This window comes from Perca flavescens, chromosome 16 (assembly GCF_004354835.1).
Source record: "Perca flavescens isolate YP-PL-M2 chromosome 16, PFLA_1.0, whole genome shotgun sequence".
NCBI classification, from domain to species: Eukaryota; Metazoa; Chordata; class Actinopteri; order Perciformes; family Percidae; genus Perca; species Perca flavescens.
This window is the reverse complement of record NC_041346.1, coordinates 23,436,996-23,448,845: the sequence shown is the minus strand read 5'-3', so window position 1 is coordinate 23,448,845 and position 11,850 is coordinate 23,436,996. Positions and strand designations below refer to the sequence as shown.

General features: G+C 39.8%; 1 protein-coding gene across 1 annotated transcript; it reads right to left on the bottom strand.

Moving 5' to 3' along the window:
- Window positions 1-3,632: 3,632 nt before the first annotated feature.
- On the bottom strand, window positions 3,633-8,155 carry ptger4b (prostaglandin E receptor 4 (subtype EP4) b). The gene is made up of 3 exons (XM_028602337.1): window positions 8,085-8,155; window positions 6,701-7,971; window positions 3,633-5,299 (listed from the first exon to the last, which is right to left on the bottom strand). Exons 2-3 carry the CDS (start codon window positions 7,478-7,480, stop codon window positions 4,727-4,729), a joined length of 1,353 nt encoding a protein of 450 aa, XP_028458138.1. The 5' UTR covers window positions 7,481-7,971; window positions 8,085-8,155; the 3' UTR covers window positions 3,633-4,726.
- Between the last annotated feature and the right edge of the window lie 3,695 nt (window positions 8,156-11,850).

Sequence of the window (11,850 nt, the reverse complement as noted above, 5' to 3'; positions counted from 1 at the left end):
ATTCTCAGTAATACGGAATAATAGCAACAGTTAAAACATTAGCATTATTGTAAGATCTTGATAACTTTAATGTGGCGTAATAGGCAACGTTCTTACTGGAAAATATAAGTAAATTGTTTAAGAATTATGACTCAAATTATTCTCATTTGTGGTTCTGTTGGGGAAAGAAACCCTTTTACATTTTTGTGTTAATTATGAATGAATATTATACTTCCTGCCCTAAAAGTAACTTAAAGAAGGTGATGATTTGATGATTTAAATTCAATTTTGGCCATAAGTCTGCTTTCATGTCTTTTAACTAAATGCTTCAAAAGCTTAGAGAAAGTCCCGCACACTGACCATTACCCAAGCAATAATTTATTTAGAAAAATACAACGTTTCTGCTACTTTTGATCATATCCTACGCACCTGCCCGACAAAAAGAGGTGTGCAAAAAAGCTTTCCTACGAAACTAAATGCTTCAAACAAATGTGAAAATATAGTAGAAGTAAAGACATTAGGTTCTTTTATTCCATTTTGGTCACAGTGTTTTAATATTTCATCAATGTATCACTATGCAGAAACTTAAGTTATTTATGTGAAGGTAAATTGCATTAGCACCATAGTTATGTGGACTATTTTGTGAACATGCATTTCAGTAGAAAAGAAGACAAAAGTCTCACTTCTCAAGCAGTTGAGGTACTCCTCAGCCTTGTAGAGCAGCGTAAATATAGAACTAATTGAGTTTCTATAAAAGGGCCACTGGAAGTCCCTAGATAGTGCAGGTTCTGTGTGAAAAGAAGGATCTGTATATTCCTATGGTTAGTCAGCACTGGCAGGTCACGTTAACATGCAACAATGCTTAGAGTTTCTGCTAAGTCCCGATTCTGAACTGTTGTAAGTGCATTTTAAACCCCATCATTTTTTAGATGTAACAATATTCAGAGTCTCCTTGTCAGAGGGGCAGATGGCTACAAAAAGTAAACTGGACTCACGATGTTCTGTACACAGAAAAGCAACTGAGGTTGCTGCACACTAATTACAATACAAAGTGCTAGCACCTTCATTTAAAAACAAAAACAAAGATTGGCTCTCCATGGCAGAGACAATAAGAACACATCTACAAATTGATCTAAATTAGTTACAAGTTTAAAACAAAGAGACATTATTACATAAGTAGTCACACCCTTACTTGTGGCACACCCAAATCATAGCTGGTGCAGCAGTTGTTTTAAGCAGGTGCATTATAAGATAAATGGAGGTCACCTGTGTGTGTAATCAGGGTGTGCCCCTTAGCACACCTCAACATCCAGATACTTTCACCTAAAATCCCTTAATTTTAGGTGAAAGTATCTGGATGTTCCAACTGCTGTTAACACTGCGTTACTAAAACAAACACTCAAACAAATGTATGACAAGTTTATTGAAAACTGAAAGTGCTACAGAAAATCTATTTAGTTGTTGTTAGTGGACTGTTTTCATTCAACCAGGCCTACTCCATCCGCTTTACAGCTGCTTGTGAACGAACACCGTTTTAATACCTAATATAACATATAACAAGTTAACATACAAGTTAATTCATTTGTTTTCCTTTACGTACAATAGCTTTTAAAGTTGTAAAAATGCCATTCTTTCTGCCAATATCGGGTATATTTTCTCTATTGACTTTTCCAACTCTTCAATGGAGTTATTTCATGTTTACACTGAGTGAAATAGTCAAACCCAGTGGCAGGCAGAAACACTGTGCTGGTATGTCTCGCATGTATGAAACACAAGAAAGATAAAGAAACGCACGCAGATGACGTTCAGTGAGCCAGAAAATAGGATGTGACGATAATTCAATCTCATCTTTTGAGTTTTTGTGATGCTGTTCAGGTGGAAAATGATGTCTATTATCTGAACTATTTGCTGTATCTTCTAGTCTCCGCTAACCATGACTATAGCCTAACCAAAACCCTGAGTAGATCTGACTTTAAATCCTCATGCACCTTAACCTTACAATGTACATTAGCCCAGATATGGTAGTACAAATACTCTAAGCATTTTTAGAATCTTTTTGCTTTTAACTCCACTCCTGTGCTTAAAGGCCACATCATGAACACGCATTGCTTTTTGAGTGCCATCTTCTTATAGGCAATTGTCTTAGCAGGCTCCTCGTGGCAGGACTTTAAATGTCTAAAACAGCCTGTCACATATACTGTAGTGCATTACTGCTGTTAGCTGATGAGGTGAGGAATGACATTTCCAAGATCCAAAATCATTTTCCCTCATTTCACAGTCTGTTAAAATATTATCACAACTGTTTTGTCAATCACTATTTCCTGCCTCCCGAGAGGCTCTTAACAGATTTCTTAGTCAGAGGTCACAGCGTCCTTTACTGGGTATTGTTCTCAGAGGGAGGTTTAGCTGCTGTCGGAAGGCTCTGGACATCTGCCACACTCGACCTGGAAATGATCTGAGGGCGGGAGAAACCGTCAGTGTGCTGGTGAGCGGTGCTGTGCCTTCTGAACTGGCTCCAAATGTGTTTTAGCCATCATCTAAATCACATGTGTCAAACTCGAGGCCCGTGGGCTGAACCCGTCCCCTTGTGAATTTTGATCCGGCCTGTTTTTTCCAGGGCTGATACCGATAATTAGTAATTAATAAAACAGATAACCGATATTTGGAACAGATATGCATTCACCATAAAAGGGCCGATAATTAGTAATTAATAAAACAGATAACCGATATTTGGAACAGATATGCATTCACCATAAAAGGGCCGATAATTAGTTGATCCATAATAGGTTCACAATAAATTTTGGCCTGCCTAGTTTATGTCCCTTTTTCAGACGTTTTTGTTGCAAAAAAATGTTTTAATAAAAAGCATGTCAATAAACTGTGTATGTCTGGCCCTTGATGTGATTCTCTGTTTCCAGTGTTGCCCTTAGTGAAATCAGGTTTGACACTCCTCATCTAGATGAAAGAGATGTAAGCTGACCTGTATTTTCTCAGCTGTTAAAGGGTACTGACAGTGACATGCTGGCAAAAGAACATGTTAATGTAGAGCATTTACATAAAGATGTGCTTGAATTTCATTTAGGACTGTTTTTACATAGAAATATATATCAATATAAATATTTTTTTTATGAACAGCTTTTGCGGCAGTTCTTTGCACACTGCTCTCCAGCAGGTTCATGTTAAAGATGTGACTGCAATCCATTAACCTCAAATGTTCAATATTGACTTTAATTTCAATAAGTAAAGCCCTTCTATCCAGGACTGATCAATATTTCATTTTCAGCAACGATTTAGAGAGGCAGCCGCTAAGGGAGATCTAGTTCAGGTTAAATAGATTTAGTTTCTGTACAGATAGGGCTGCAACTCATTATTTTCATTGTCGATTAAAATGAAGATTCTTGATAAATTAACTACTCTTTTGGTCTATAAAATGTCAGAAAATAGTGGAATATGTCCAGCACATTGATTACTTAAATGATCAAAATAGTTGCGGATTCATTTTCCATCCCTCAAATGATTGTTTCAGCTCTAAATATACTCCTAAAAATTCCCCTACTTTAGAGTACACTGTAGACATATACCATGCATATTTAGCTATAGCAATTCAACATAATTAACTGTCATACTAAACCATACCAAAAGAGTGACACAAATGAATGTGCATATTTACCAATTCTTGGTTTATTTATGAGTTTGGTACAACAGTCTTTTCACAAGAGACTTAACCTTTTTGTGGTAAAGTTCACACCGGCTATTGCAACAACAACTTTAACATTGAAGTATAAACACGGTATTTATATATCAATCTTTATAAAATAGCATTAATGCCATCAGGAAATCCATTGTAAGAAAAGGCAAAACCTTTAAACTCATCAGACAGGAAACTTAATGTCTTCAATTTGCATTCCCCTTCTTAATTCCCCGATAAAGTCTGATTAGACGAGAGGGATTGGACATTACATTAAGGTTAAATAAAATGCAGTTGGATTAATCCTTGGGCTGGGAAAAGTACATTAATGATTTTATATTAACACGTTACTTTATGAGGCCTCTTAACATCCTCCAGTGTCTGTATTGTGGAAAAGACGCAGTATAGCTGCCTTTTGTTATAAAATGCAGGGGATGGTATGATTCTAGTTTTTGTTGTCAGAGCTGCTCTGTCAACCAGTTGGACCAAATTCTTTGCAAATGTTCCTACGCAGTACGTATCCAAAAAAGAAAAGAAAAAGAACTGAACATATTCATCTTGTGCCGATTTAAAATGCCTCCAAACTATCTGGACCTTCTCACAGAGAGGACAATACTGTACAATTTCATACTTAAAATAAATTAACATCATGGAACACAATTTCACATTTTGACATTCATTCTTAACAGTCATCTTGAAGGCTGCCAAAACAGCCTCGCAGTGGTTTAACAATTTAAAAAAAGTGCAAGAAAAGAGCTCCTCGACAACGTCATGTTGTTCTCTGGTTTCGCTGATATACTAACTGGTTTGATTGTACTGTTTTAAGTGTTATTTAGTGATATTGTGTTTGTGATAACTCATGGATAAAGAGCAATAGGCCTACGTTGATAATGGGTATTTAGTTCATTAGTCTGTCAAATAGCCGTTTGCAAGATATCCACTGTATTCAGGTGCTGTCCCATTATTATCATGTCTTTGCAGTGCTCTTATTGGTTCCTATCTTCTGTCCGTAGACGTTTCTGTAACAGAAGTGAAAGCTTTTCGAGATCATGCTAACTGTTATATGCATTTCTCCCGTAAGTTTGCATTCTCGTCCGTGAAGGTCACATGTAGAGCCGGGTCCTTGGGGCACATTGGAAGCTCTTTCAGTGGCCTGCCTGGTACTCTTTCCTCTAAATCACTCTGTGAAAGCTCCCTCTGAGGCCCCTTGACCTCCTGGGGGCCCTGTAACGTCTGTGCTTCTGGTGGACTGGAGTTGCCCTGTGCCCCTGCTTGAAATGACCTCCTGGTGTTTTCCTCCGACGGGTACAGGAAGGTCTGTGAGGTGTTCACCATTTCCCGCAGCTCATGTGACACCATCGAGGGAGAATCTCGCGAGACAATGGAGGCGGAGAGGCCGCCCTCGGCACAGCGGAACTGCCTGCCGTTGCTTCGTCCCCGCCCGCCCATTCTGCAGAACAGACACTTGATTTTCTCCATCAGCTTGAGGACCACTGTCTTTCTCAGCAGGATGTAGATCCAAGGGTCTAAGATGGGGTTGACAGAGGCCATGCGGATGGCCAGCAGGTCTTTATTCAAGCCGAAAGCCTCTTCTGTTTGGTTTCCGTACAGCTGGTTCACAAAGATCCTCCACTGATGGCACAGGAGAGAAAACACAAGATCATTTAAGAAATGTGCCGTTGGGTTGTCGATCACATAAAGGAACATGGAACTACATTTCAAATGCAGAATCAATTTGAGCTAGAGTTTTTCCAAGCCCAAACTTGTCTACACTTCACTTACAAGAGTCCAGTAATTGTTTATTTTATATATTCCTACATGGTTGGCATGGAACGGTCAAATCTAAATAGACACTTGGCTGAATGTAACTTCTGTGTAACCACAGCAGTGTGGAGATGGCAAGAGGCCAATAAAAACAGAGTTCTCATCATCCTTCATCATAAGAGAACATTTGGCCATTGGGCTTCCCCATGGGTCTAATCAACAATCAATCAACAGTCACAAAAGCCTTAATGTTGGACATTTCATTAATTAAAAAAGTGAGATCCTTAAAGGTTAGGTTCCCATTTGTTTAGTCCAAACAAATACCCACATTAAATCTGATTTTTGCGCGCTGTCATCACTCCTCCTGTTTGTACTTGGCCCTTCAAATATCCCTTTCTATCATGCTTCCAATGGAAGAGGAGTCCACTGCAACAACACATTCCAAGGCTTATTTGAAGCCACTGTGAAAGAATGTACTGAGAAGACACTAACATCGGGGGAAAAAACTCAAATATTTGCTAATGTCAGACTGCTGAAGCCTTATAAAAACTTCAGTTGAACTTTGGGATATATTTTAACACAGAATCAGGACCGAGGATTTTGTTCCCAAGTAGCCTAATATTTACAGCAAGACCAAACTCTTCATGTGGGCACCTGACTGTTGTTTTAAGACAGCCTGTCAGTATGAACCCATCTTTCAATTCGATCACTGACTTTGGCCCCACAGATGCAGGGATGTCTGCCTGTCATTCCGCAGCCCACGAGCAAACACCTGCGGAAATCTCTGATCCTTTGCTCCCGAAGTCTGATTTTTAGTTGGTTAGTAGCCCGTGTATAGTCTGAACATTGAGAGAGTTTGACATAAATGAGCAAACTCTCAGGGACTGTTTGCAAATAACACAAAGTTTACACTAATATTATATAGAGAGACGTATTTCCCTATGTAAATGCTGTCTTAAACAGCAAACGGAGGGAGTGATCTCACTTGTGCCTCAGAGAAATGCGTCACCTAACCACAGGGAACACAAGGTTCGGTGATTATTATTAACCATCTCCTGCCTGTGTTTTTATCATTTAATTCATTCGGTACCATTAGGAACTTCTGTTGGTGTTTTGCTGTTATATGGGCGCACACTTCTTTTTTTTTTTTCATCCATTTCATTACTTTCTGGTGAATTAAGCTGTAGTGAAGTCTAGGCATACTGCATTTCCTTTATTTGTTTATTGATTGCGCACATATACCCGCTGCAAAATGTGTCAGATACTCACCACCAAAGGTATGGAGCAGATGAGAACCACAGCGGAGGTAGCTATAAGCAGGATCACCATCTGAATCTCTGCTCCGGCTAATCGTCCGAAACTCCGTCTGCGCCTGAGTTCCGCGATGCGCCTCTGGTCCGTGCCCAAAGACGTGCGGCGGATGAACCGCTTGTGCATCAGGATCAGAGCCCCGCATACCATCACGTTGCATATGACAGTGGCAAGCACGATGACTGAATTTACACCCGCGTACATCAAGTTAAAAGTCGCCACCGATGTTTGGTTGTTCTGCCAGTCAATGAAACACCAGGTCCCCGGTCTCTGGAGTTTCACCTGTCCGAACCCCAAGCTGGGCAGCGCGCAAAACACGACGTTGGAAATGTAAATGGCCAAAAGAGTCAGCGCAGCGAGTTTTTGGTTGACGTACTCGTTGTAGAAATATGCATGGTTTATTGCCAAATATCTCTCCACTGACATTGCAAACACAATGCTGAGCTGGACCAAGAAGAAGAAGAGCAGGATAAAGCCGGAGTACTGGCACAGTGGATCACCTCCCGGCCACGCGCCCTTCATGTATGTGGCGATTGTGACAGGACTGGCCAGCAGTGTGCCCAGGAGGTCTGTCACCGCCAGGCCACACACAAGTGTGTAAAAAGTCGTTTCCTTTTGTTCCTTTCGTGATATCCGCAGGACCACTATGGCGATGACATTCCCCACCACCCCAAAGATGAACATAATCGCCGGGATGGTGGGCGGTTGAAATCTCCCCGCTGCTGCCGTGGAGTTCATACCTGCTGGGACTTCTTTCACTGTTTCACACTAAGCAAAGATTCTCCTCTCACTTCCGAAGTAGTGGCATTTTGCATTAATGCACATTCTCCAGGTTCTCCAACAAGAAGCAAATCCATGGTTTCCAAATGTCCCTTTTACGCATACAATTTAAACTCCATAATCTTGAAGGAAACACGAGCAATCCACAGGATGAAGGTGTTTACTCATGTGGTTTTGGCTTGCAAGCGATGCTCCGACACTGCGAGCTGCGCTTACGTTCATGGCACACTCAAAACTGACAGAGAAGTTTCCTCCTCGGCCAATCAAGGGAGCTCCTCCTCCGCATTTTTAATGCAACCAGTGAGCTGTTTAAGAAGTAGTGCAGCCAGTCACCGCGTGCATCGGGAGAACATTTGTGTAACGTCACAGATCTAGTTTCATTTCTTCATTTAAATCTATCTCCACCCTCATCATCTTCAGTTGACATCAGCAGAGTCACAGTGGCGTTACTTTAAACAAGACCAATGCACTTATTAGGAAGTCTGCATTTAAGAAAACAATATTTAAAACCTAGAGAAATCTGTAATTTCAATCAGTGATAGGAAGTGTGTCATTTGGTCACCTGTCAATGGCATCATATAACCTTATCCCCCCGATGTCACTCTTTTCGGCCAGATGTCCGCTTTCTTTGTGTTGGAATATCCACCAAAACAAGTTCCTTCCCGAGGCTATTTTGCAGCGTGTCTCCGTCCAACACCTAGCACCGCCCATGACGATTGTGATTGGTTTAAAGAAATGCCAATAAACCAGAGCAGTTTTTTTTTCCTGCTGTGTGGAGTAGCTAGACCCTCCTCCGCAGTGCCGTAGAAAAAGGTCTGGCAAAGCGAGATTCTGGGCTAACCCACGAATAAATTTGCATGTTAACGTCTGCTGTATGGGTAGTCTAGTAATCTAATGCAATGGTTCTTTGGGATGAAAGTGGACAACATCCTCGGGGACACAGCCTATACCCAGCACAATACCCAGCACCAGGTGCTAACTGCAATAACAGACCACGTCGGACCCCAGGCGCCAACCGAAGGTCTCTGGTCCACCCTGGAGCTGCCACCCCTATGGAGACCCCTAGCGGCTAAATATTACATATTGTAGGTTTAAGTACAATTTAGAGGTACTTGTACTTTACTTGAGTATTTCCATGTGATGCATTACAGAGTGAAATATTGAACTTTTTAGTCCACTACATGTAATTACTAATTATGATATTTCATACAAAACACCTTTAGATTATGATGCATTTATTCCCTGCAAAACTCTCCTAATTATCAGTCTGTTAGGTCTATCATTTAGCCTACAATGGACTCCTAGCTAATTATTTTTTTGTCTAAATTCAGCCTGTTAAATTATGACATCACGTTTTCTTCATTCATCTTAATATCTAGTGCAACAACATGCTTTATTTTGTTTGAAGATACTAAAAAGTCAGCTCTACATGTAGAAACTTAGTGCAGAATATAAGAAAATGTTTTTACAAAATAAGCAACCTATATGTACATTATTAGATAATTTTGTTTCTCACCCTCAGTCCACAAAGTTTGTTGACACGTGAACGTACACCTGCGTCATCTAAATGTACTTTTTAACTTGTGGTATGTGCACCTCGTAACCACAAGTTCCCGTGTTATAAACACCCCACTGAGTCAGCATGATACTTTGCAAAGTTGCTCAGCAAAAACCTCAATGAATTAGAAGTAGATTTAAAATATATCTTAAAGTAATTGATTTTTTAAATTGATTTTAAGGAACGTACAAACACGACTTTAAGACAGGAACATTGTATAATCTTCAGCCTGATATTGTTTTTTATGCTATATTTATAAGATATTTTTTATTTGTCGGCATTCTGTTTATACTTGGAGTCAATCGGATTGTTTTAGAACAACAAAAACAGCTGCAGCAGATAAATATCTTAAAGTTTGTTAGGACACTATAGTCAGGAAGTTGATAGTGTGTTCACTGAATCAAACGGACTAACTAACAAACCTATTCTGTTATTTGTTCTGTAAACAAAATGTTTCAGAGCAGGATGTTAGTGTTGTGGTGGAGTGATCAGTTGTGCATGCTGAAAATGTGTCATTTCCTCCACTGAACGGATTGTAACCTTCACTTCTTCTGACATCAGGTTGAAGCTTTCTCTTGAACAAACAAGAAGGGAATGCACGTCTTGCACTGAAAGCGCAGTAACATTCTCCTCATCGATGTGTACATTTTAGCACATTGCTCCAAAATCAAATCATATCATCTGCTTACTAGGGTAATCTTGTGGTATGAGGCAGAGGTGAAGACCTTCGTGGCATAATATTTTGGACGCTATTAAAACCTTAAAAACCCTTAAAGTGGAACTATTATGCTTTTCTGTATTTCCTGTCATATGTCATAATGTTGGATTTTCATGTCAAACGTGGCCAAAACGTCAAATAATGAGGTAAATGTATTTCAGAGAAATCCCTGTGAGTTAAAACCATCAGATTTCCAACTGTTCTGAACTCTCCGGTTTCATCAGTTTTTTCTACTCTCGGCTAAGTTTTACGCAGCTCCAAGCAGGTCTTCTATGATTGGTCATCTGCTCCAGCCAGGCAGGACTGGAGTGTTTTTTTAAGCTACTGTGGTGTTAACATTGTTCCATGTAGCTCAGGGATGGCGAACCTGTGGCTCTTGAGCCGTATGCGGCTCTTTGCCTGCTCCTTTGAGGCTCTTACAGTGTACTGTGTTATTGGTGGATTTTTTTTTTTTTTTTTTTACTTTTTGAAACATTTCAGATAAGTAAAAAAAATAAATGCATTTTAATGCATCTGCCAATACATTTGCCAATTGCCAATGCTGAATTAGATTGTGTAAAAGCCCCTCTAGTGACAAATGAGTGAAAGAGTCGCTTCAAGTGGCCACAACTGTGTACAACCAGACCTAAAAAGGATTGTGGATAACAAAGACTGTCAGGTTTCACACTGAGTCAATCAAAGAAAGAAAGAAAAAACCTATGAAAACTGCTATGTATTATGACTGTCATTAGATCTGGAAGTCACTGTTGCTGTTGTAATGTGGATGTGCATGTATAGTGTGGCTTTTTGCTATGGTGCGTGTTTTTTTGTGGCTCTTTATGCTAAACTGGTTGGCCACCCCTGATGTAGCTGCATGCTAACGGCAGTAAAAGATGAAATCTTGGCAGCCAATGTGGTTAATTCTCCCAAAATCTGGGTCACAATACTCCTAAAACATTTCTGGTTATGTAGTATTTGGTTTAGAAGTCTTTATCTGTGATTTTTGAAGTCAAGTGCAGCAGCGATGGGCAGTATGAGAAAAATAAAAGTGTTTTTTGAACATTAAAGCATATAAACATAAAAATGCTATATAATGGGTCCACTTTAACTTTGTGCAGTTCTTTTTTTGCTTTTGCTCTTTTTCTTCCAATGTGGACAAGATCAGATTTCTATTATTTCACCACATCGTCGTGTGCAGAAACAGGTGGTGGTGTGCACTTCATGAAATATTTCGTAAAAATCAGGTGGCACTGAGCAATTTCTACGTCAAATTATAGTTGTCATCTATCTATCGTCAAATCATGCCTGCGCTATTTATGTGATTTATTTATTGTATGGTCTTCATAGACCTCTTTAAAGTGATACAAACCCCTACTTTGTGTGTTGTGTCTCCATACTTGAATTTGATATAAATCCGTCAACACGCATGAACATCAAAAAAATAAATTTGCAGATGTAAACACTAGTTTGGTTTGTACTGCTTTCAAGATTACACAATACTAATGCTAGATGTACTGTAGAAGCACAGATGGGCTGCATTTGCCACAGTTGTTCACAAAGCTTCATTCAAAATGAAAACATCTTTATCCATCTTTGGACCACATGTTCCCACCAAACCTCACAAATTTTTTCAAGCAAAAAGTAGCTCTGATTTGCATTTAGATTCTGTGTAATTGACAGGGCCGTAAATATAGACAGTGCAGGCAGCGTGCGTGCGTGCGTGCGTGCGTGCGTGCGTGCGTGCGTGCGTGCGTGCGTGCGTGCGTGTGTGTGTGTGAGTGTGTCTGTGTGTGTGCACTAGTGCCCATAATAATAGAGTGCACTAGGGCCCGTCGTAACTACCTTGAGCCACTGACAATCAAAATAAGCTGTCATGTTACTTAGTTTCAGTATTGGCAACAGTTAAGTAATATTACTGTGCATATATAAAGATAATACTGACCCATTAGCATCTGTTTAAACTCTTGAAACACGGGACCACAAAATAATACAGGAAGTGAAAGTTTTAATCTGCTTTGCCCACTTTTCTTTATGTGGATATTTTATATCTGCATGAAATTGCCTCTTATTACC

Excerpts from the sequence above, each read along its gene's own strand:
- ptger4b (XM_028602337.1), bottom strand. The coding sequence starts at position 7,480 with ATGAACTCCACGGCAGCAGCGGGGAGATTTCAACCGCCCACCATCCCG. Across the intron at positions 5,300-6,700 it reads TCTGCTCCATACCTTTGGTG|TGGAGGATCTTTGTGAACCA; the intron begins GTGAGTATCTGA and ends CTGTGCCATCAG.